Source organism: Elephantulus edwardii, unplaced genomic scaffold (assembly GCF_000299155.1).
Source record: "Elephantulus edwardii isolate Elephantulus edwardi_28Jun2011 unplaced genomic scaffold, EleEdw1.0 scaffold00088, whole genome shotgun sequence".
In the NCBI taxonomy this organism is placed as follows: Eukaryota; Metazoa; Chordata; class Mammalia; order Macroscelidea; family Macroscelididae; genus Elephantulus; species Elephantulus edwardii.
The window spans coordinates 7,808,661-7,830,824 of record NW_006399838.1 but is presented as its reverse complement, the minus strand read 5'-3'; the positions used below and the strand labels follow the sequence as shown (position 1 = coordinate 7,830,824).

Here is a 22,164-nt window from a genome sequence, read left to right as displayed (position 1 = left end):
TTCAGGGCATGAAAACATCTTTAAGACCCATGTTCAGTGAAAACAGGCTGCAGAGTACGTCACTCACTGTCCCTGGTCAGACGGGCCTCACAGCTTCCCCTTCAGGGGTTTGTGAGGCTGGACCGTGCATGGAAGGAGACGGCCCATCTTTCTCCTGAGTACCTGCTGAAGGATGTGAATCATGAGGGGCCACCTTTGGTTAAGCAGCATGACTCCCTACGCACGCCGCCTCCAGAGCAGAGTATCAGGACAGTATAATGTCTTTATACTGCGAGGTGGAACGTCACCTTCAAGAGGACAATTTGCTGTTCGTTCTTTCATGTCATACCAACACCTGAGGCTAAGGAATGGTGGCTTACCAGACCAAGAGAGCCTACCTGGGGGCCTGATGCCCGCTAAGCTAGAAGCCTGATCGCTGTGACCAGGCACAGGAGAGTGCATCCCTCTTTGGGCCAGGGAAGTTCTATGGTGTGACCTGTCCCAGATCCTCTATCTCTTCATTTTATCCTTTTGGGGTAAAATTAAGTTGTATCTGTAAATATAATGTAACAGGGAGCTCTGATGGCATAATGCACAGCACGTTACATTGTTAAACAAAAGGCCACAGACATCTCCATAAATCTTTCCATGAATTAACAAACCCATGGGAAGCAAGAGACAGTAAATGAGCTGGTGTCTGGCTATTGGGCACTCTGAAAGAAAGTACCACTGACCTCGGATCTGGTTCTGGGCGGCTAGGGTCTAAGAAATTCTGCATGGGCAGCTGGTCTGAAAAGTCCTATCTGTCCAACTTGTGAACTATGACCCAGAACTATCTAGGTAGCCAAGCTGGGAGAGAGGGGGGCTACAAGAACAGCTGGTCATGAGGCTGGAGAAGTGGGTAAATGACAGCCTGGATTCACGCAGCCTTACCACCCAGAGAGCAACGAAGGTGGGGTGAACCCACTGTGCTCTCTGGGTAGCTTATATACCAATATACGTGTACATACACATTTAAACACACACAGAACTGTAAGTAAAAAGTCGAAAGAAACTACTAAATTGTGCGCACACACACACACTAAACTGACAAAAACTTACTATCATCAGATTCAACACAGATAAACACACATATTTAAGAGAGCAACCAACACATCAAAGGTGAATAATGACAGTGGTACAATCAGGAATGATTTATATTTGTTTTTCTGACATTTTCATATTTTCTACCTAAGTATTAGCTTTATAATCTGGAAGGAAATGCTGTTTCCTTTTTTCTTCTGAATGTTTATGCTGGTATATGTGATTTGTTTTTGTTATAAGAGAGCAGCTTATCCATTTTGCCTTATTATATAGTAATTTGTAGGTAATTCAAGTATCTAATGGAATAAAGTGCTAGACAGATTTTAAATAATAATATCCCCCTATAAAAGGAATTTTTAAGAAATGGAAGATTATAAATAAAGACATTCGATAAAATGCCTATCCAATTCATATCCATTATTTTTGCTTTCTGCATTATAAGCTGGTGAAAAAGGCAGGGGGGCACCTCACAATGCTTTTAGGAGTGTGATTCCCCAGAAAGTAAATCTGCAATTCTGAGACAACTGGAATCCTGGAAAGCATGTTAAACATTCATCAACAGTATAGATATTCTATTTGACAATACGCAGCAGCTTACAGAAGATGATACCGACCAAAAAAACGCAAGACACAAATATATTTTTTCAAAAATACAAAATACCTGCCTGCGTTTTCAATTAAAAAAGGTTAAACATATACACACACATTCCTGATGTCATATACGTCTGGAGATACACAGGAAAAGTGTTTGGGGGCAGGGAGGTACACTACAACTGAAGGGACAGAGGGGCTGACAGGAAAAGGAGGCTGGAAGGTCTTAATGCTTTTTTTTTTACTAGTTTATTTACAAAATTTGAATACATTGTTTTTCACATCAATTCCTTCCCATTTCCCTCACTCCCCCATCCATCAAATTGTGCAACCTACTTCATAATTAATTCTCCACACAAGCCCACACAAACATCCTCAACTCTGCTCCACACTCCCCCTCGAGTCCTCATACTCATTCTATAGTTAACGGTTTTATACAATATTTATCTTTAGGACACTGAGTTCACTCAGCATAATGCCCTCCCGTCCCTCCCAAGTTAGGTAGTAATTCACAAAATCATCGCTCCTGTGTGCTGCGTAGTATTCTATTGTGTGAATGTATCATCATTTCTCAGTCTATCCATTCTTAGTTGGACTTCTGGGCTATTTCCATGTTCTTGTGGTGAATAATGCTACTTTGAACATTGGTGTACAAGTCTACATTTGTGCCTCAGTTCTCATTTTCTCGGGGTGTATGCCAAGCAGTGTAAGAGCTCGGTCACATAGAATTTCTATGTTCAACTTTTTGAAGAAGCACCAAACAGCCTTCCAGAGTGGTTGTACCATCGTACAATCTCCCCAATAATGTGTAAGAGTTCCTATCTCACTACATTCTCTCCAACAAGTGTTATCTGCTTTTCTGTTAAACTTTTCCACTGTTACTAGAGTCAGACGGTATGGCATTATGGTTTTGATTTGCATCTGTCTTTCTGCCAGTGATTATGAGCATTTCTTCATATGTCTGTTGCCTTTCGAATATTTTTCTGTGAAGTCTTTCCATGTCTTTTGCCCATTTTGTAATTAGGCTATCAAGTCTTTTTCTTATGAAGGCCCAAAAACAGTTTTAACACATTGCCACAAATGACAGCAAATGTGTTTCTAAGTACGGTGGTCAATTTAAAAAGTGTGCAGCAACGTGTTAAGTATCTTTTACCAAGGTTGTTGCTGTTCTTGTTAAATATTTATTAATATTAAATTTTCTACTTGGCTTCCCACATTTCCCCTCTTTTATTTAAAGGATAATTTTGTGGTCATCAAGACAAGCATGATTTATTTTCTTCAGGATTCACTCTTGTTTGTTTTTTGTTCTCTTCATCCTTTATATAATTAAACAAATATAATGTTATTGTTAAATGTCAAGTCGTAAGTGATTCATAGTGGCCCTATGAACAAAAGGCCTGAGCACTGTTCATAGAGTTTCTGGAGGCAAGCTATTTCAGAAGTGGATGCCACTCCTGCTTCCAAGCTTGCTTTAATCAGGGAGCTCCACCAAACACTGTCCACCATGGGTGACCATTATCACATTTGACAGATCAGTGTCATGGTGTTCAGCATCACAGCAACCACAGGTTACCTCTGCACAGCCAGTGCTATAGCACTCAGAGGAATGTTTGACCAAAAACACCTTTACTAATGTGAAGGGAGAAATACACCTGGCCTATATTTGCTTTTGTTGTGCACTGGTGAACTGGAGCTGAGCCATAATTTACCCTCCAGGAGCTTTCCAGAAGCAGTGAATCACACAGGAGGAGACTGCCCGTTTTTCTCCCATGGAGCAATTCCAACTTTGAACATGCAGACTGGCAGTGCAATTCCTTACCACTAAACCAACGGAGACTTTCGGAATATACTTATACACATGTTATTTTTTCACTTCACAGAATAAAAAATGTGTCTACAAACTCTTTGCAATTAGACTACAAAATGTCTGCAGTTCTTTAAGACACATCTGACATGAACAGCCAGTACCAACGTTCACAGTACCAAAGTTCAAGGCCAGACTGAATAACTGAATTGTTATTTTCTTCAGTCTAACATTTTTAAGTCAGAAGTAATTTATTTTTTAACTACTTTGCTCATGATCTAGGATACTGCTATGCTAAAAAAAAAATTATTTATGATTAGAAAGATCAAACTGGTAGCCAGAAAAAGTTACATGTGAATCACAGCATGCACGCAGTCAGCAACGACTCTTGAATAAAGAAATGCAGAACACGTTCACCTGCAATTCCTTAACCACCTACACAGTACGATCTGCCAGAGTCAGTTTCACAAAGTATCAAAAGTGTTATCAGCCTGGACTAGTAAATAAATTGCTAGAAAGATATTATTAGAATAATTAAATGGTTCTCATCATGAGGCAATTTTGCCCCTCATGAAACACTTTCCAAGACCTGAAGACACTTTTGGTTGTCCACATGGGAGAACAGGAGAGCTCCCCGCGCCCCTAACAGCCAACTGGTGGAGGCGAGGGTGCAGGTCAACAGCCCACAATGCACAGAGCATCCTACAATGGACAACTGCCCAGTGCAAACCATCACCGTCGTGATGCTGAGAAACATGTGCCAATAAAATCGGAATATAGATGCCATTATATCAATGCTAAATTTCCTCAACTGGATCCCTTTCCTGTGATTCCACAAAAGAACAGATTTGTTCCTAGAAAATATATATCAATGTATTTCAGGTATTGAGTATATCTCAACTTACCTGTAAACGTCTCAGAAAAACCCAACATATATGTACAGAGGAAGAGAAATGTTAAAACCTAGTGAACCAGGGTAAGAGATACATAGAAATGCTTTCTATTACTCTTGCAATTGGAAATTACATCAAAATAAAGACTATTAAGTACGCAAAAAACCCAGGGACATGTGCAGTTCAGGAAGTCGGAGTCTTTACTCCCTTTCCAAACGCAAAGTATTCTCTCATGGATAGGTATTTGCAAATTTGATCAAGATAAAAATTTAAAATGTAAAATGTGTACTGTATGCACAAAGCTAAAAATATGTAGATATATACCAAGAACATAACATATTTTAGAACAGCACAGTAAATGTACTGCTTAATATCCCTGCATTTCAGGCTTCTAATATACATTGAAAACTGATCATTTAGGAATATGTAAATCTTAACAAAATCAAAAGAAAAGAATGGGCAAGAAGCAATACTAAGATTTTTAAGACTCACATTTTCAGACATTTAACAGTATTTGTAAATTCCTGAACCTTATCACTCCCTTATTTAAATAACATTCAACAAATAATAGCTTCAAATATATCATCAGTAGTTTACTTTTAGAAGATAATGAAAAGCTATAAATGCAATTAAAAAGCTATAGAGCACTTACAGATGTCTGGGACATACTCGACTGCTGTGTGACACTTCCTGTGGGGGAAGTAGACGGTCTTCCACTGGACAGACTTGCCTAAAATAAAGAGACCTTTATACTAGTATGTCTATTACAGCCTGAAGCTAAAAGCTTTCCCAGTCAAAAGTAACACATAATCAAATACAAAACAGAGTCTCAAAAGGTCAATTTTATTATCTATATCCACTGTCAGTTTCTCTAAGTTTTGGTCAGCTTTGAAGTAGAATCACCACTCCAGCATTAGAAAAAGAAACTACAACTACATCAAGAGCCAGGAGGTTTCCGTTTCCTAACTTGTATCACAAACACAATGCTATTTAAAATTGTAATACAAGAAACAACAGCTGCTGGTAAAAGAAATAAGCCTTCCTTAGGCTCAGTCACTAGAGATCCTAGATGAAACTACTGAGGACATTTACAACTGAATCTCACATGTGATTTTATTTAAATAGGAATACAATAATAAACACAAATTTTTAAAGAAACTTTAATGAAGAAAAATACTAAATCAAGAAAATTCTTTTAAAAAATTTAATCATAAAATCATCTTCTCAGCATTAGGCATTAGTACAATTGATTACCTTTTACAAAGGGGGGGTATACTTATTTATAAATAAAAGTCTTCTGGAGGACAACTATTGCTTTCTAGTCATCTGGAATAAAAGAGAAAGAGAGAAACCAAAGCACAGTAAAGACCTCGGTCTGCAAGACTTTCAGCATTAGTCTACATGAGCCAAAGTGTTCTCAATCTTTAGACCAGAAAAACCAGCTGATACCCAGATACACCACCTGACTATTCTGATGAAGCTAGGTAGAAGGAAAGAAAAAAATATAAAAGAGAATGCTAATTATTTAGAAGTTCTACTTGCTTGACCAGCTGAGACTACAGAACTCTGTATATAGAACTGCTCTGAGATAATCTTTAAACCTTAGACTACAATTTATCTTAAAGTCACCTTCTACTTAAACAAAAGATTGAACCATAAAACAACAAAAAAAATCATCCATGAATAATGAGCTCCTTTAAAAATTCCACTTGATGATATCAAAAGGTCAAAAATGATTCTAAAGAAAAAGTGAGAAGGTAAGGGGACAGGGAAGCTGAGTGCTGGAAATGGTACAAGCAGAACAGAATGAGTGTGAATGATGACACACGTGGAACATGTAACCCGTACCACAGAATCACGTGCACAGAGATGGCTAAACGGGAACCTGGCTTGTTATATAAACTTTGACCTTCAACACAATAAAATACTGTGTTAACAATTCACACCTACCACTTAGAGGCACCTCAGTCAAGAAGCCTGGGTCTCTAAAAATACCACGGAGCCTTGAAACCCTATGAGGCAGTTCTCTTCTGTGCACAACATACCAAGCTGCCATGAGTCACAATCAACAACAACTAACAAGAAGAACGTGACATACTAAGCTTCAGGTGGCCGCCTTACAAAGTGTGGAAAAGGAACACTTAACACTTCCCAACTATTTGCTTCTTTTTTAAATTTTTTTTATTTGCTTCTTATAAATAGTTCTATCCTGTTTGACATTTTCATACATGAAAGTTATTTGCATAACAAACAGCTTTTTGTTCAAATGTAGATATAACCACGTAACCCTGACTACTCACTGTTCTTCCTAGAATTTTTGTACTAACGTAGGCCAGCAGTCTGGTATTTCTGCAATGTAAAGAGAAATCAAAGGGGCAGAGAAGCTGGCAAACAAGGTATCTTAGAAAACATGTCCCCCCCACCTTAATTGACTGACTGACAGGCCACGGAAACATTTCCTTAAGGGGAAAGAACATAATCCGCACAGACTCTCCGAGGCCTCTGCGTTCGCCTCATCTCTTCTCCTCATCGCCTGTCCGTACGTGGGTACTTGACGCTCAGGTCCTGTGTCTCCGTCTCACCTGAACAGCTGCAAGGCTCTGAAGCTGGGAGCCGCTCAGGTGCTGTTGCTGGAGAGCCGCAGTGTGCAGCATCAAGTGCTGCTGTTGGGCTGCGTACATCTGCTGCAGGTACTGAGCAGCCGAGCTGGGGGGGCGGTGCAAGGCCTGCTGAATCACCTGTGACAAGCCAAGCGGACCAGGATCAAAGCACAGTCTTAACCTTCGGCTTCATCAGCAAATAAAGCACACACATGTAGACGCATGAGAAGTTCACTCCAGTGACAAGAGCCCAGTGACATCAAACATATGAAAGTATTTTTCTCCTAGTTACCTATCTCCAGGGTTCAAAAATTGACTGAAATGAAAATTATCCAGTAGAGGTGGTCTGCAAGAGAAGTACAGCCATAAGCATTTGAAAAGCTCTCTCTCACTAGCAGTCAAAGGCTTACAAACGAAGGCAAGACACTACTTTCCAACTTCCAGATGGATAAAGACATAGAGCACTACTACGATGACTACTTCTGAAGGAGCTCTGGTGGCCTGTTGGAAAGGAGTTGTGCTGCCACACCAAAGGCAGGCAGTCTGAGTCCACCAGCTGCTTTTTGGCAGATGGATGGACAATCTCCTCCAGTGACATTTTACTGCCTCCGAAAACCACCCTGGAGGGTCAGTTCCAACATACAGAACAGCCGCAGCTACTAACTGGGGAAACACTGAGACACTGTGAACAAGAGCATAGGCTGGTGTCCTCCCATTCTCTGGAACACTTACACAAGAAAGAGAGCGGGTTTATTCTCATTCCCTGGGAACAAGAATAAAAGCTGGCATAACCTCTTGGGCACAATTTGGCAGCAATCAGCGTCTGGCTACAGACAGGAATAGTACTATTATAAGACCATTACAAATAGTGATGTAGATCAGAACTACCCAACAGATACTGACAATCAACATATGGCTACTGAGAACGTAAATGGGGATAGGACAAGAGTTTGAATTGTTATGTAAAGAGTCACAGGCAGCCCGCTGTCAGCCTGTCCGGCTGACTCGGACTCAGAGCGTCTCTGTGGTCAGCAGATCAAAATCCTGCCCGATCCTGCGTCATCCTCACATCTCTGCTGCGCTTAAACTCACTGTCAGCGTCAATGCAAACCCATCCTGCTGAGGCTCTTCAGGTAGTCAGCGGCTATTTTATTGGAAAATGCAATATAAATATTTATTTCTTCAAAGAAACAAAAGTCCCCAAATAAATCACCAGGTTAAAAAAACAAACAAAAGAAAGGCTCCTAAATGGACCAGAGTAAGCTGCCATTTTTATCTGAAAATATTTGAAAGGATATGCAGTAAAACTTTAAAACACAACAAGTAGGGGGTTAAATTAGAGGTGATCTTCGCTTCTGGCCTGTACGTATTATAAATGTCAGACAACCTCAAAATGAGTAAAAAAAAAAAATCCCCAGAGACGCGCAGTTCGAATCCACCAGATGCTGTGCTGGAGACGAACGGGCAGTCTCCTCTGTACCAGTCAGATCTATGTGACAGTACACAAACAAAATATAGTAAAATTAAAACAACAACAACAAATATCCAAACTGCCATGTCTGATTCACAGTGACCCTCTCCGGGTCCAGCTTTCATTCTTGGAGCTGGTGGATTTCAGTGATCAACTCTTTGGTTACCAACTGGATATGCAGCACCACACGCCTTCAAACTGAGTAATTTCTACTATTATTGATGGAATTTACAAAGCTATTTATTAACTGTTGTTGTTATGTGCTGTCGAGCTGCCTATAACTCACTCTACAACAGCTCTCAAACCTGCCCAATCCTCGGCCAGTCTCACTGACCCCAGTACACCTAATCCCATCGCCCAGTTACCACGTCAATCTATGTCATCGGGGTCTTCCTCTCCTGTACTGTCCCTCCACCCTTCCAAGAATGATGTCCTTCTCCAAGGACACAGGCCCAAAATTTGTGAGACAGAGTTTCAAAATCCTTGCCTCCATGAAGAATCTTAGTTTCACCCTAAGACAGACCTATTTGTTCTCCTGGCTGTCCATGGTATGTTCAATACCCTTCTCAAAGGCATCAATTCTTCTGTCACCATTAGTCGTAAACTCATGAGTAACTTTACCCCAATTCTGAAAAAAAGCATCTTTCCAGGTGTTGCAAACTACTTCCACCCATTCAGAGAGCTTTAAACTGTCCAACAATAAATTTCTAAACCTGCTCTAACTCCTGTCACAAAAATCAATGGAGGCTTTTGACTCTTAGTTGCAAGGGACTGCTGTTAGGTACCACGGAGTATGACACGTAGGCACCCTGTGACCAACTAATCTGAACCTTGTCCCATCCTGTGCCAATCCTTATCATCTCGGACATAAGCAAGCCCACTGCTGCAGTCACTGTGTCAATTCATCTCTCTGACCCTCCACTTTTCCAAGTTCGAAAGCCTCTCCGAGTATGTCCAAAGTACACGATATGAAGCTTTGTCATCCTTGCCTCCAAGGAGCACTTGACTGCACTTTCTCCAAGATGTAACTGTTCTTTTAAGGGGCTAAGGGCCAGCATTGGGTGAGAGTACTGAGAATTACAATGTCTTTGTGGTCAGATAAACCTCCTCATGCTTTTCTAATTCCATACAGAATTCTAAAATTATACTGAAGGAAGTAAGAAATTATCTAAGGCAATTTTTTTTTGTCATAATGGGACAATTTTTCCTGTTGTTAGTATTAGGGACAGTATCATCTTCCTTCTCCCAGATCAATACTCTTCTCAGTACAAGTAAGATGTAGAGAAAGTTGTTCTCACTCTGTTCCTCTCCAGGGATGATGAGAGCAGCTCTGCTGAGATGGTCTAAAGCAAGTTACCTTGTTAACCCGAAGGCTGCATGTCTCCACAGTTCTTAATTCACCAGTGGCAAGAGGGGAGAAATATGAATAGTCCCTGCCACGAAGATTTACAGTTTCAGAAACCCATGGGCACTACCCTGGGTTGGAAATGACTGGATGGTAGTTGAATTGAAAGAAATGATTAAGGCAGGGAAACCTGACCATTCCAATGACTGAGAAGGAAGACTGGAAGATTCAAGAACCACTTAACCAATTCAATAAATATCATTAGGTTGTATTTTAGGAGAAGTCATTCTATTAACTCAAAGCAACTACAGACAGTAGCACTATCTAGAAAATATATCTATGTATATAATAACTTAAATAAAACTTTGTCACTAATAAATCCAGTAGTGGTTCTTTTTTAAATATATAAATCCAGTTTATAAAAAAACTAGAAAATGGCATACTAAAATATACTATCTATATGTTTAAAGTTCTATATAAAACAGCTATCTCAGAGAAAAGAAAAAAAAATTATAAGCGGCTCACCCTTACTTGTCAGCTTAAATTACTGCTGAATGGGCTAGGACTCATTCTATCCCAGTATTCCCTCATAAAATTGGACTTAAACTACAGATTAATTAGAGCACTGAGGCAAGCACTCTACAAAGTGAGGATGGGGTATGGGGCTCCCTAGCAAACAGATATGTTCTTTTAAAAGTACAAAGACATTCTGAGGATTCTAGAGAAAACATGTATAAAGGATAAGAGTACATAAAGGCACAAACTCTGGAGTGAGAGAATACACCATGTCTGGGGAGACGTTAATGTCTTATTTATCTAATGCCTCTGTAACAGAAACACAAGTGATGGCTTTCATAAACAGAAAGGTGTTTTCTCATGCAGTACTGGTGTTGTGGTCTGACGCTGTTGAGTTGACTATGACTCTTAACAACCCTATGAACATTATCTTGTACCATCCTCATCCTCTCGGCCACAGCCGGGCCCACTGGCCCAGTCACTGCGTCCAGTCATCAACCAGAGGGTCTGCTCCTTCACTGACTCTCCACTTCTCCAAGCACGATGTCTCCAAGGACTGGGCCCTTCTAACAACATGCTCAAAGTATGGAAGACAAAGTCTCACCCTCCTTCCCTCTAAGGAGCACCCTGGCTGCATTCTCACCAAGACACATTTTTTTTTTTACAATCCATAGGATATTCAGTGCTCCCTCCAGAACCACAACTCAAAGGCATTGATTATTCTTCTGTTATCCATACTGACTGTCCAATTCTCAGATGTATAGCAAGTAAAAAAATCAGGCGTGGATCAGGCACACCTCAGTCTCTAAACAGATATCCTTGCTCTTCAGCATATTAGAAAAGGACCCTGACTGCAGACTTTCCCAGAGCAACTTGTCTTTTATTTCCTGATAGTTGGTGCCAAAGTTCTTGATTGTGGATCCAAGAAGAAATCACTGGCCATCCGTATCTTTTCTCCATCTACGTTGCCTACTACTGAGTCATTGATCTTTTGCAGGAAGCACTTCAAGTCCTCCTCACTTTCAACAAGAAAGGTTGTGTCATGTGCATAACCCAGACTGTTGATGAGTCTTCCTCTGGTCCAGACGTCACATTCTTCTTCATAAAATCCAGCTGAGAAGTGATTTGTTTGACACAGAGATGATAAAGGTAAGGAGAGAGGATATACCCCTGACATGCACCTTTTTAAATTTTAAACCATGCAGTGTTCCCCTGCTCTACTGTGACAATAGCCTCCTAGTCCAGGTAAAGGCTTCACATAAACACAATTAAGTATTCTGGGATTCCCATTCTTCTCAGTGTTAGCCACAATCTGTCAAAATCTACATGGAAAATGACTGTGCACAGCAGATAAAGCACAAACAGATGTCTTTCTGGTACTCCATGCTTTCAGCCAAGATCCTTCAACATCTGTCATGATATCCCTGATGTCACAGCCTCTTCTAAATCCAGCCTGAAACTCTGGCAGTGCTCTCTGTCAATGTGCTGTACTCTGTCAAGGAACTGTTTTTGCATAATCTTCAGGAAGATTCCGCTTGCATACTCTATTGTTTGGTAATTTTCACATTCAGTCAGGTCACCCTTTTAGGAACGGGAATAGTATCAATCTCTCCAGTTTGCTGGCAGCCATCTTCCAAATTTTTTGCCAGAACCTAGTGAGCACCTCCAGGGCTGCATCTGTTGAAACGAGTTGGTTGGAATCAATTCCCAGGGCCTTATTTTTTTCCAATGCCTTCAGTGCTTCTCTTACGGAGAAGGCAAGAATCTCAAATTCAGAATGCTGGCTCAAGACGTGAGCTCTTTTCCCCTGCAAGCTCTGGAAGAAAATTCTTGCCTCTCCTGAGCATCTCTTCCTAAGTGATCTTCACGTGGCTTGGCACCTCTCCTCTTTCCCATCTCAGCTTTGCAGTTTCCTTGTTTAATCTCTTTTGTTTTCCTATGCTCTGCCGTTCCGACTGGTACAAGAGGAGACTGCCTGTCCTTCTCTAACAGAGCATCTGGTGGATTAGAACTGTGTGCCTTCTGGATTGCAATGCAGCTTCTTGCCACTAGGCCATCAGAGCTCCCTTTGTTCAATCTCTTTTATTTCTCAAATGTGAATGGCTCAAAATCCCATACAGTAATCCTGCCTCATTAACATGAAGATAACCCATTCCCTAATAAGATTATTATTAAACCACAGGCAGAGAGGCCGGAACTTACAACACGTACTTCTCACTGACGTGCTTCAGTCTACAACATTTAATCTATTTAAAAATTCATTTTCCCATCACAAAAGAAAGGCATTCTCTTTTTTCCTAGAAGTGTGCTAGGGATTGAGATAAGCTACGTAAAGCTGTCTATAGATGCCACAATGACCCTATGAACCACTGATCTGAACTCTGTCCTATCCTGTGCCATCTTCATGACCTCCGACACCTCAAGCCCACAGCTGCAGCCAGTGTGTCAGCTCACCAGGCTGAAGGTCCTCCGCTCCTCTGCAATCCCTCCATCGTCTCAAGCATGATGTCCTTGTCCGTGGAATAACCTCTTCTAGCAACACACCCAAAATAAGTTAGATGACGCTTCATCACGTTTCTCTTCAAGGAGCACTCTGGCTGCACTCTCTCCAAAACTTACCTGTTTGTTCTTTTGGAAGTCCATGGGATATTCAGCACTCTTTTCCAACACCACAGTTAAAGGCATCAATTCTTCTGTCGTCCTTAGTTATTGTCTAATTCTCGGATACTGAGCAAGTGACTGAAAAGATCACGGCCTAAATCAAGCATACCTTAGTTCTCAAACTGACATCACTGCTCTTCAGTAATTTGGAGAGGTCCTTGACTCCAGACTTTCCTGATCTCCCAGTACCAACCAACTGTACTGTGATGGATGCAAGTAAGATAAAGTTGTTGCCAGTCTAAGTATTTTCTCTGACCATCATGATCTTGCATCTTGGTCCAATGGCCAGGATCATGGTTTTCTTGACACTGAGACGTAATCCATACTGAAGAGTGGAGTGTTTCACCCGGAGCAGCAAGAGCTTCTAGTTCTCCTCCCTTTCAGCAAGCAACGTTGTATCGTCTGCGTAAGGAAGGTGACTGATGAGACTTCCTCCAATCCTGATGCCACATTTTTCTCTTTTTTTACATTCTTTATTAAAGTTCAGCTTATTGAATAATTTGTTCGGCATACTGATTAAATAGGTATGGAGAGGCTATTCCTTGGGAAAGAACCTCGTGCTTGGGAAGGGGGCGGATCAGTGGGAGAGAGGCAGATGATCAATGACACAGTGGCTGCAGCAACGGGACCCAGTATATCAGAAAAGGTAAGGACGGCACAGGAGGAGAAGGTTCAAATCTGCTGCTCACAGGCTCGGCGGGAGCTGTGCTCAACGGCACAAAACAATAGCAGGAACATGTAAAGCACTGATCAAACTCTTGTCACACAGCACTGATTCAATCAATATGGTATTGGTGGTTGTGGAGTCGAAAACAACGCAGCTGCCCCTCCAGGGGGTTTTCAGAGGCAGTAAATCACACGTCTTCTGCAGAGCACCTGCTAGTACTATCTACTGTTGTTAGGTGCCATTGAGTCAGCTTCAGCTGACAGTGACCCGATGTACAACAGAACCAAACGCTGCTAGGTCCTGCGCCATCCTCACAGGGGCCCTGGGGTGGAGCTCACTGTAGCAGCGACTGGGGTCAATTCATCTCATTGAGGGTCTCCCTCTTTTTGGATAACCTTCTACTTTACCAAGCGTGTCTTTCTCCAGGAACTGGGTATCTATAATATGACCAACATAGCTCTAAACATTTCATTTACACTTCCTAAGAATTAAGGGAGCTCTGGTGGCCTAGTGACAAGAAGCTTCACTGCAACCCCAGAGGTACGCCATTGGAATCCAGCAGATGCTCTGCTGGAGAAGGAGGGGCAATCTCCTTCTGTACCACTCAGATCTGATTTGACGGTACACACACACACAAATAAAAAATTTTAAAAAAAAAAGAATTAATGAAGTGAGCTCTGGTGGCTGAGGGAGTCAAGGTTAAGGTGAGAGAAAACAAAAGGCACATGGTGACAAGGACAACTGGGGCTGCTACAGTATGTACACCATGCACTACTCCCTTATCAGATCAGCTTTGTTTTCTGTCTGGAAAACACAACAATCTGAGGTAATCTCCATCCATGGAAGATTTACCTTCTTCCATCGACTAGAAGCTTACATAGAAGGAGGACTCAAACTAGACAGAAAAGTCTCTCAAAAAAAATTTAAATTAAAAAAAGCAAAACAAAAAACCTTAAATAATTAACCCCTATCTGAGCCAACATGGAGAAGAGACTGAGGTTGTTAGCAATTTCAGCTTGTTCGGCTCCACAATCAACACTCTTGGCACCAACAGTCAAGAAATCAAAAGATGAACTGCTCTGAGGAAGGCTGCTGTCAGGGACCTCTCCAAAATACTTGTTGTTGAAGAGCAACAGTGTCAGTCTAGAGACTAAAGTGCGCCTAATCTAGGCCATCGTCTTTGCCTTTACTTGCTATGCATCAAAGAGCTGGACAATAACCGCATCAAAAAGCTGGACAATAACCGCATCAAAGAGCTGGACAATAACCAAAGGTAACAGAAGAAGAATCGATGATGCCTTTGAATTGTGATGCTGAGAAGAGTGTTGAATGTCATGGACTGCTAAGAGAACAGGTTTATCCTTGAGATGGTTAAACAATGCTGCTCCTTGGAGGCAAGGGGATCAGTCCCTGGAGAAAGGAATTACGCTTGGAAGGATAGAGGGACAACACAGGAAAGAAAGACCATGAATGAGAGAGACTGACTTAAGTCACTGGGATAATGGGAAACAAAATCCCAAACTAAACACAGAGGTGAAAAAGTTTGAGAGTGTCAACAACTTCACCTTACTTGCATCCACAATTAATATTTAATTAATTATAACTTGGAACCAGCAGTCCAGGGATCAGGAACCACTTTGCACTGGGCAAGTCTGTAGTCAGGGACCACTCTACTTTACGGAGCACGGATGTCAGTCTGAGGACTAAGTGCTTGATTCAGGCTATGGTCTTTTCCATCATTTGCTCTGCATCTGAGAGCCCGACAGGGACTAAGTATGACAGAATAAACGATGCCTTTGAACTGTGGTGTTGGAGAATACTGAACACTCAGCCCACGGACCGCCAAAAGAGCAAATAGCTATGTCCTGGAGAGGGTGCAGACAGACTGCAAAGACGATAAAGCTTTACCGCACATACTTTTCTTTTGTGTGTGTGCGTGTACCGTCAAATCAGATCTGACTGGTACAGGAGGATATTGCGCCTCCTTCTCCGGCAGAGCATCTGGTGGATTCGAACCGTGTTCCTCTGGGATTGCAGTGCAGCTTCCTGCCACCAGGCCACCAGAGCTCCCCACTGCACATACTTTGAGTATGTCGCTAGGAGAGATTATTCCTTGGAGAAGAACACTGGAAGGTGGAGGGAAGGCGGAGGACAGAAAGACCCTCAACCAGGCAGGCTGACACAGTGACTGCAGCTATGGCCTTGAGTGTGGCAGAGACTGTGAAGCTGGAACAATACGGGACAGGGTTCTGATCGGTTGTTCATAAGGTCACTATGAGTCATCCTCAACTCGGTGACACCAACCCAACAAGAAAAACAACCCCAAACCAATGTCTTTCTCACCCTAGAGAAGACTGACTCTGCTCTCTGCTCAATAAACTTCTTTTTTCTCTCAACAAACTTTCTTTCCTCATTTATCTGGTGTTTGTGTGTCTGTGGCAACCTTCTCCCAGAAGAACTCGCCAGTCCTCTCTGAAGCAGATGACCCAGGGCATCTTCTACACTCGTACCAGGACCGAAGAGTGAGGCACTGCATTGCCAATCCAAAGCCAGGTGGTTTGAAATCTACCAGTTACCCTTCTGCAGAAAGATGGGCAATCTCCTTCCACTCAATCACAGCCTCTGAAAACCCACTGCTCTGAGTTCAGCTCTGAGTTGATTCTGTCTCAAGGGCACTGAGTGACTGAGAATTCATGAAATGGTCTTATCCTCAGCTTCCCAAGACTCAAGGAAATGCCACCTCTCACCTTAGACTACACCTCTCACCCTGGACTACACCTCTCACCATGGACTACACCTCTCACCCTGGACTACATAGCTACTGTAATTCTAACAAAGGGCATTATCAGACCACAAGGCCAAGACTCTTCATATAACACATTACAGCTTTAACCATCATTATTATAAAGGTTAACTAAGTAAATTTTACCTTCTCAACTAAATTCAAAGTCTAAGACTTTTCCAAGTTCAAATCCCCTTCCCTGAAGTTTTAGAATGGCTCCTCTCCTGCTTATAATTCTAGGCCACCTGTGTTTAAAATAAACGTCTAAATACATCTATAGACCTAAACTGATTTCCCTAAATATTTTGTGTTCAAATATGTGTTCCTAAAACAGTGGCCTAGTGATAAGAAGCTGCACTAGCAATCCGAAGGCTTGACTTCACCAGCTGCTCCGCTGGAGAAAGGTGGGCAATCTCCCCTCGTGCAGTGAACTATGTCTGAAAATTCACTGGAGGGTCATCTGTGGGTCAGTTCTGACTCAGTGACCCACAACAAGCAGCAGCGTGCTGGAGTTCAGGCTACGTCCCTGCTCTGGCAGCACCGGGAGACCGTCCACTTACAATGTTCCTGGCACACAGTCCCTAAGCTACACGCTGATTAACACAAGCCCTCTAAATACTATGACGGCACAGTCTGCAGGAAGGTGCACTGCTACCCAAAACATCCATGCCTCTCTGACCATTCAAAGCCACCAGCAGCTTCAAGGAAGAAAGACAGGCAGTCCTCTCCTGCCAACATAACCTCAGAAACCCAACGGTGATCAGCAGAGTCAGTTCAGACTTGATAGCAATGAATAGAGTTAGGAGAAACAATATGACCGCTGGTGAAACAATGGCTAAGCTCTCAACTTCTAACGGGAAGTCTGGTGTTTGAATTCACCCAGTGGCTGCATGGGGAAAAAAGTCTGGGAATCTGGTTCTTAAAAAATACAAAAAGAAATTTCAACAGGGCAGTTCTACTCTGTCATGTAGGGTATCTGTAAGTCAGAATCACCCCAAAAAAAACAACAAATAGTATGACTGTCTAAGTGACTTTGTTGTTTGTTTCAAACATTAACAATTCTATCTACATCTGATATGAAACAATACATGCATCTGGCTTAAATGTTAAGTAATATGCCATCCTCAAGTCTTAGCCCAAGGAGGGCTGCTGGTGCAGCATGGTTTAGCACTGGGGTACGAAGTGGAAGGTCAGTCGTTTAAATCCACCATCCACCTGAGAAAGATGAGGCAGTTAGCTTCTTGCCTTGGAAACACTATGGAGACATTCTCCTCTGCGCTTCAGGGCGACAGTCACTTGGAATTGACTAGGGGCAGCCAAGGTGGTCACCCGTGGCCTACCATCACGCTACAGCTCACATACCTGCACAGCATGCCGGTCGGAACCACTGTAGACAGAGATCTGTGGTTGCTGCATTCGGGAAGAGGAAGTGGTGATGGTCGTGGTGGTAGTGCTACTAGCTGTTGTTGACACAGAAGATGCTCCATGGTTTGGTTCACTGTCCATGGCTGTGCTGTGATCCTTAAATCTGGCAGGTAACACGAGAGATTGGTAACGGTTAAGGTGTGATCGGATGAGCATCACAGAATGTCTAATTATTCTAGAGAAAGGATAAGAAACGCTTAGAAACTCTACATTTCTAAGGCCTTTACAAAACACAGACCCCATTAACACTTAGAAGGGAAAAGTAAGGGGAGCTCTGGTGGCCTAGTGGCAAGAAGCTGCAACTACAATCCCAGAGATATGCGGTTCGAATCCACCAGATGCTCTGCCGGAGAAGGAGGGGCCATCTCCTCCTGTACCAGTCAGATCCAATTTGACGGTATACACACACACAAAATAATAAAATTTAAAAAAAAAAGGGGGGGGAAGTAATTCGCACATACATGGAATATTTAATACGTATTACCCAAAGAAATTCTTTAATTCAAATAATTCAGAGTATGTAATTCGGTTAAAAGCTGGCCTAAACTTTTTTAAAGCACTTACTGATAAAGATCAAAGGACTATAATGTATGGATGCTTCAACAAAATGAAAACAAAAATCCTCACAACTGGACCATTAAGCAACATCAAGACAAATGGAGCAAAAGCTGGAGCTGCCAAAGATTTCATGTTGTTTGGATGCACGAACAGCATCCAGGGAAGCAGCAGTGAAGAAATGTATTAACACGCTGCACTGGGTTCATGTACCACAAAACGTAAAACCTGCACTGTCATCAAGTCCTAACAGGTGACCCTCAGTGGGTGTGCATCACCCAGGAGGAGACTGCCTGCCTGTCTTTCTCCGGGGAGCTGTCTGTGGGTTTGAGCTGTCAGAGATGGACCACCACGGGGTTAGCTGCACAGCACTACCACGATTCCCTAATCTGCTACAAAAGACTTCCCCAAAGTAGTCTAGAAAGCGCTGGTGGCCTAGTGCTAAGGAGCTACACTGCCAACCCAAAGGCATGTGGTTCTAATCCACCAGCTGCTCTGCAGAAGAAAGACGGCCATCTCCCCCTGTGGGATTTACTGTGTCTGAAAACCCTTTGCAGGGTCAGCTATGGTTTGACTCAACAGTATACAACAAGGTGTTTAAAAGAGGGGAAAAAGAGGGGAGGGAAGAAAAAAAAATTGAGTATTAAAGTGTACCTGATCCAAGTCATGATATTTTCAATATGCATAAAAACGGCATGATGAATAAGGAAGACCATGAAAGAACTGATGGTCTTGAATTATGAGAATGGCAAAAAAACACTGGATACACCATGGCCTAACAGAGGAAAGAACAAATCTGACTTGGAAGGAGAGCCAGAATGTTCCTTAGGAGCAGGAGGGCGATACTTTGTCAGAAGAGACCAGTCTCTGAAGAAGGGCATCAAGATAAGGCTTGGTAAAGCAGAGCATTAAGAAAAAAAGAGCTTCAACAAGATGGACTGACACTGTGACTGCAACAACAGACTTATCATGTTGTTGTTGTTGTTGTTGTTAAAGTCACTTGCTACCTATAGCAACCCCATGTACAACAGCCCTAAATGCTGCTCTACCGTGTGCCAATCTGTCTCTGACACACCTACCCCAATTACCCCAGTCACTGAATCAGTCCATCTCATAGAAGGTCTTCCTCTCCTGCACTGCCCCTCCACCCTCCCAAGCATGACGTCCCTCTCCAGGGACTTGGGCCTTCTTTGCACATGTTCAAAGTATGTCAGATGAAGCTTCAGAATCCTTGCCTCCAAGGAGCAGCTTGGTTTCACCCTCTCCAGGACAAACTTGTTTGTTCTCCTAGCAGTCCATGGTATATTCAGTACTCTTCTCCAGCACCACAGCTCAAAGGCATCAATTCTCTTTCTATCATCCCTGGTATCCCAGTCCAGCTCTCTGACATACAGCAAGCAATTACGAAGACTATGGCCTGGATAAAAATGGCAGTGGACTGGGCAGTGTTTCACTCTGATGTATATACTCAAAATTCAAACTCATGACTGTAGAGTCAGACCCATTCACAGCTGACTCTTTTGCTGGCTTTTGAAAGCTGTCAACAGAGTGGAGAGAATGTCCCATCTTTTTCCCTTGGAGCACTTGATAAATTCGAACCACCAGCCTTTGGGTTGGCTGTGCAACTCAACTCCCTATCCACTGGGCCACCAAAGCTCACCAAGTAGCAGGTAAATGTTAACATTTATTTAAAAAAAAAAGTTAACATTTATTTAAAAACGCATTATTTCAAAGGAGGACAGAATAATGCCTAGGAAAATAAACAATTGCATCAGCATAGCTCAAAACATTCTTTTACATTCTTTTGACCATATAACCTCAACAGACTTTTTATATTCAGTTCCATGTCATTGCAATAAAGCTAGTTTCCTGAATATTCTAGTTTTTTATTCTGGTTTTTCAGTGCATGCAAAAGTTATGTTTATAAAGTGTGCATTATCAATAAGAAAGTTTGAAATATTGTGAGAATTACCACAATGTAACAGAGACACTAATAAATATGTTATCACAAAAGAAATGTCACCTAGCACACAGAATTGCTGTAAGCCTTCATTTTTTAAAAAATGCATACTCTACAATAAAATACAATAAAAAGAAGCATGACAGAACTAGTTATGCTTGTAATTGAAAATTGAAATAATTCTTATCTATACAGTAACACAGAATGCCCTAAAGACTTGTTAACTAGCTTAGGCTTCATTACCACAGATATTTTGCTTGAAAAAGAAACTCTACACTTGTCACTAATTCTCATTGGCTTTCCCCCCAATTAGCCTACAACCCTGTCCTTACTACATCTAATAAACTCTGAGTTATACTCATAAGCAAATCACTCTGGGCAAACAGAGAAGCAGGTGACCACAACTTTTCAAGTTCTTCTAAAATGTATTTTATAAAGAATTGCTCTAAAATCCTGAAAGCAGAAAAGTTATGTTATTTTCCTCTTGGGTATAGAGAAAAGTATATTCTATCAGATCTTCTGATTCCTATCCCTCTTCCAATATTACTGTTTCACTTAACTCTTGTTGTGATACAACATTCTGCTAAAAACAAAATGTGAAAGCACAAACATTTTGAAGAGCCTTCATACTGTTTGACATTAGAAGTGGAATTGATTTTGTAAGATCCCAAATGTACCAGAATGGTAAAAAAGCAAGCTTGAAACTATGTTTCGTTCATCTGCCTTTTCTTATCTTTTCAGGGGGAAAAAAATCTGACCTACCTCACATTACCAGCATTGGCAAGAATGTAACAAGAACAAATGCTATTTCACCAAAAAGCAAAGGAATCTGGCACTAATATTGTCTGTACCAGGTCCATACTGTATCATTTCACGTACAAACTGTCTTTGTCCACCTGTATCAGGTATCTAAACAGTTTTCTGTTATCAAAAGGGCTCAAGAACATTTTCTTATTTAACAGGGGAGAAAAGAAAATGAAACCTTAAGTGGGTGGGGGAGCTGGCTCTTTTTAAATTTATATATTCCTTACACATCATCGTTTGTCTGATTTCTTTTCCTAATTATCAAATCCTAATGCCATATGGTAAGTGTTCAGCACCACACAGAACCAGGGGTCAACTTTCTCCCAACCACTGCCTTCTCCTAACACTTCTGAACCTGTTCTGGGCAACAAGGCCGGCTTCAAATCTGGTCCTGTTTCAAATCTGGTCCTTTGGAAATGATCTCTTCAATCGGGCTCTCAGATGCACACCTTCCTGTAAGCACCTGTCACGACTAACCAAAAAAGGGTCGTAAGGGAATCCAAAATTCAAGCACAAGTCTCAACATCAGTGAGTCGAACTGACCAAATCCTCGCACTGTATTTGGAGGCCTGGCACAAAAGAATAATTCTGGTTAACTCCATCGTCCGCACAGAACAGCAAATCCCTTGCCAACAGCACCAGCAGCCCTGGTGCACCAGAGGCCTACGCAGGAAGCCTAAGTCTGTGGCTGTCTAACATGCACACCATCACAAGGCAAGCACGACGGTGGCCCTGCAGGGAGAAAGAGACCCCGCAGCTGCAAGCCCCGGGGAAGGATCCTGGTTCTAGGGAGGAGGAGACCCCCGGCCCAAGCTCCGGGGAAAGATCTGGGCTCCAGGGAGGCGGAGACCCTGCAGCTCTAATCCCCCGGAGAAGGATCCTGGTTCTAGGGAGGAGACCCCGCAGCAGCAAGTCCCGCAAAAAGATCCTGGTTCCAGGAGACGGAGACCCCGCAGCTCCAAGCCCCGGGGAAGGATCTGAGTTCCCGGGAGAAGACGACCCCGCGGCTCAAGCTCCGGGGAAAGATC

At 42.2% G+C, this 22,164-nt stretch overlaps 1 protein-coding gene across 1 annotated transcript in view; it reads right to left on the bottom strand.

Moving 5' to 3' along the window:
- Positions 1-22,164, bottom strand: part of PHC3 (polyhomeotic homolog 3 (Drosophila)) — an 80,047-nt gene that overhangs the window by 56,496 nt on the left and 1,387 nt on the right. Inside the window, exons 2-4 of the mRNA XM_006890363.1 lie at positions 17,755-17,920; positions 6,933-7,088; positions 5,003-5,080 (exon numbers count right to left, since the gene is read on the bottom strand). Coding sequence (XP_006890425.1) covers positions 5,003-5,080; positions 6,933-7,088; positions 17,755-17,920 — 400 coding nt within the window. The remainder of the gene's footprint in view (positions 1-5,002; positions 5,081-6,932; positions 7,089-17,754; positions 17,921-22,164) is intronic.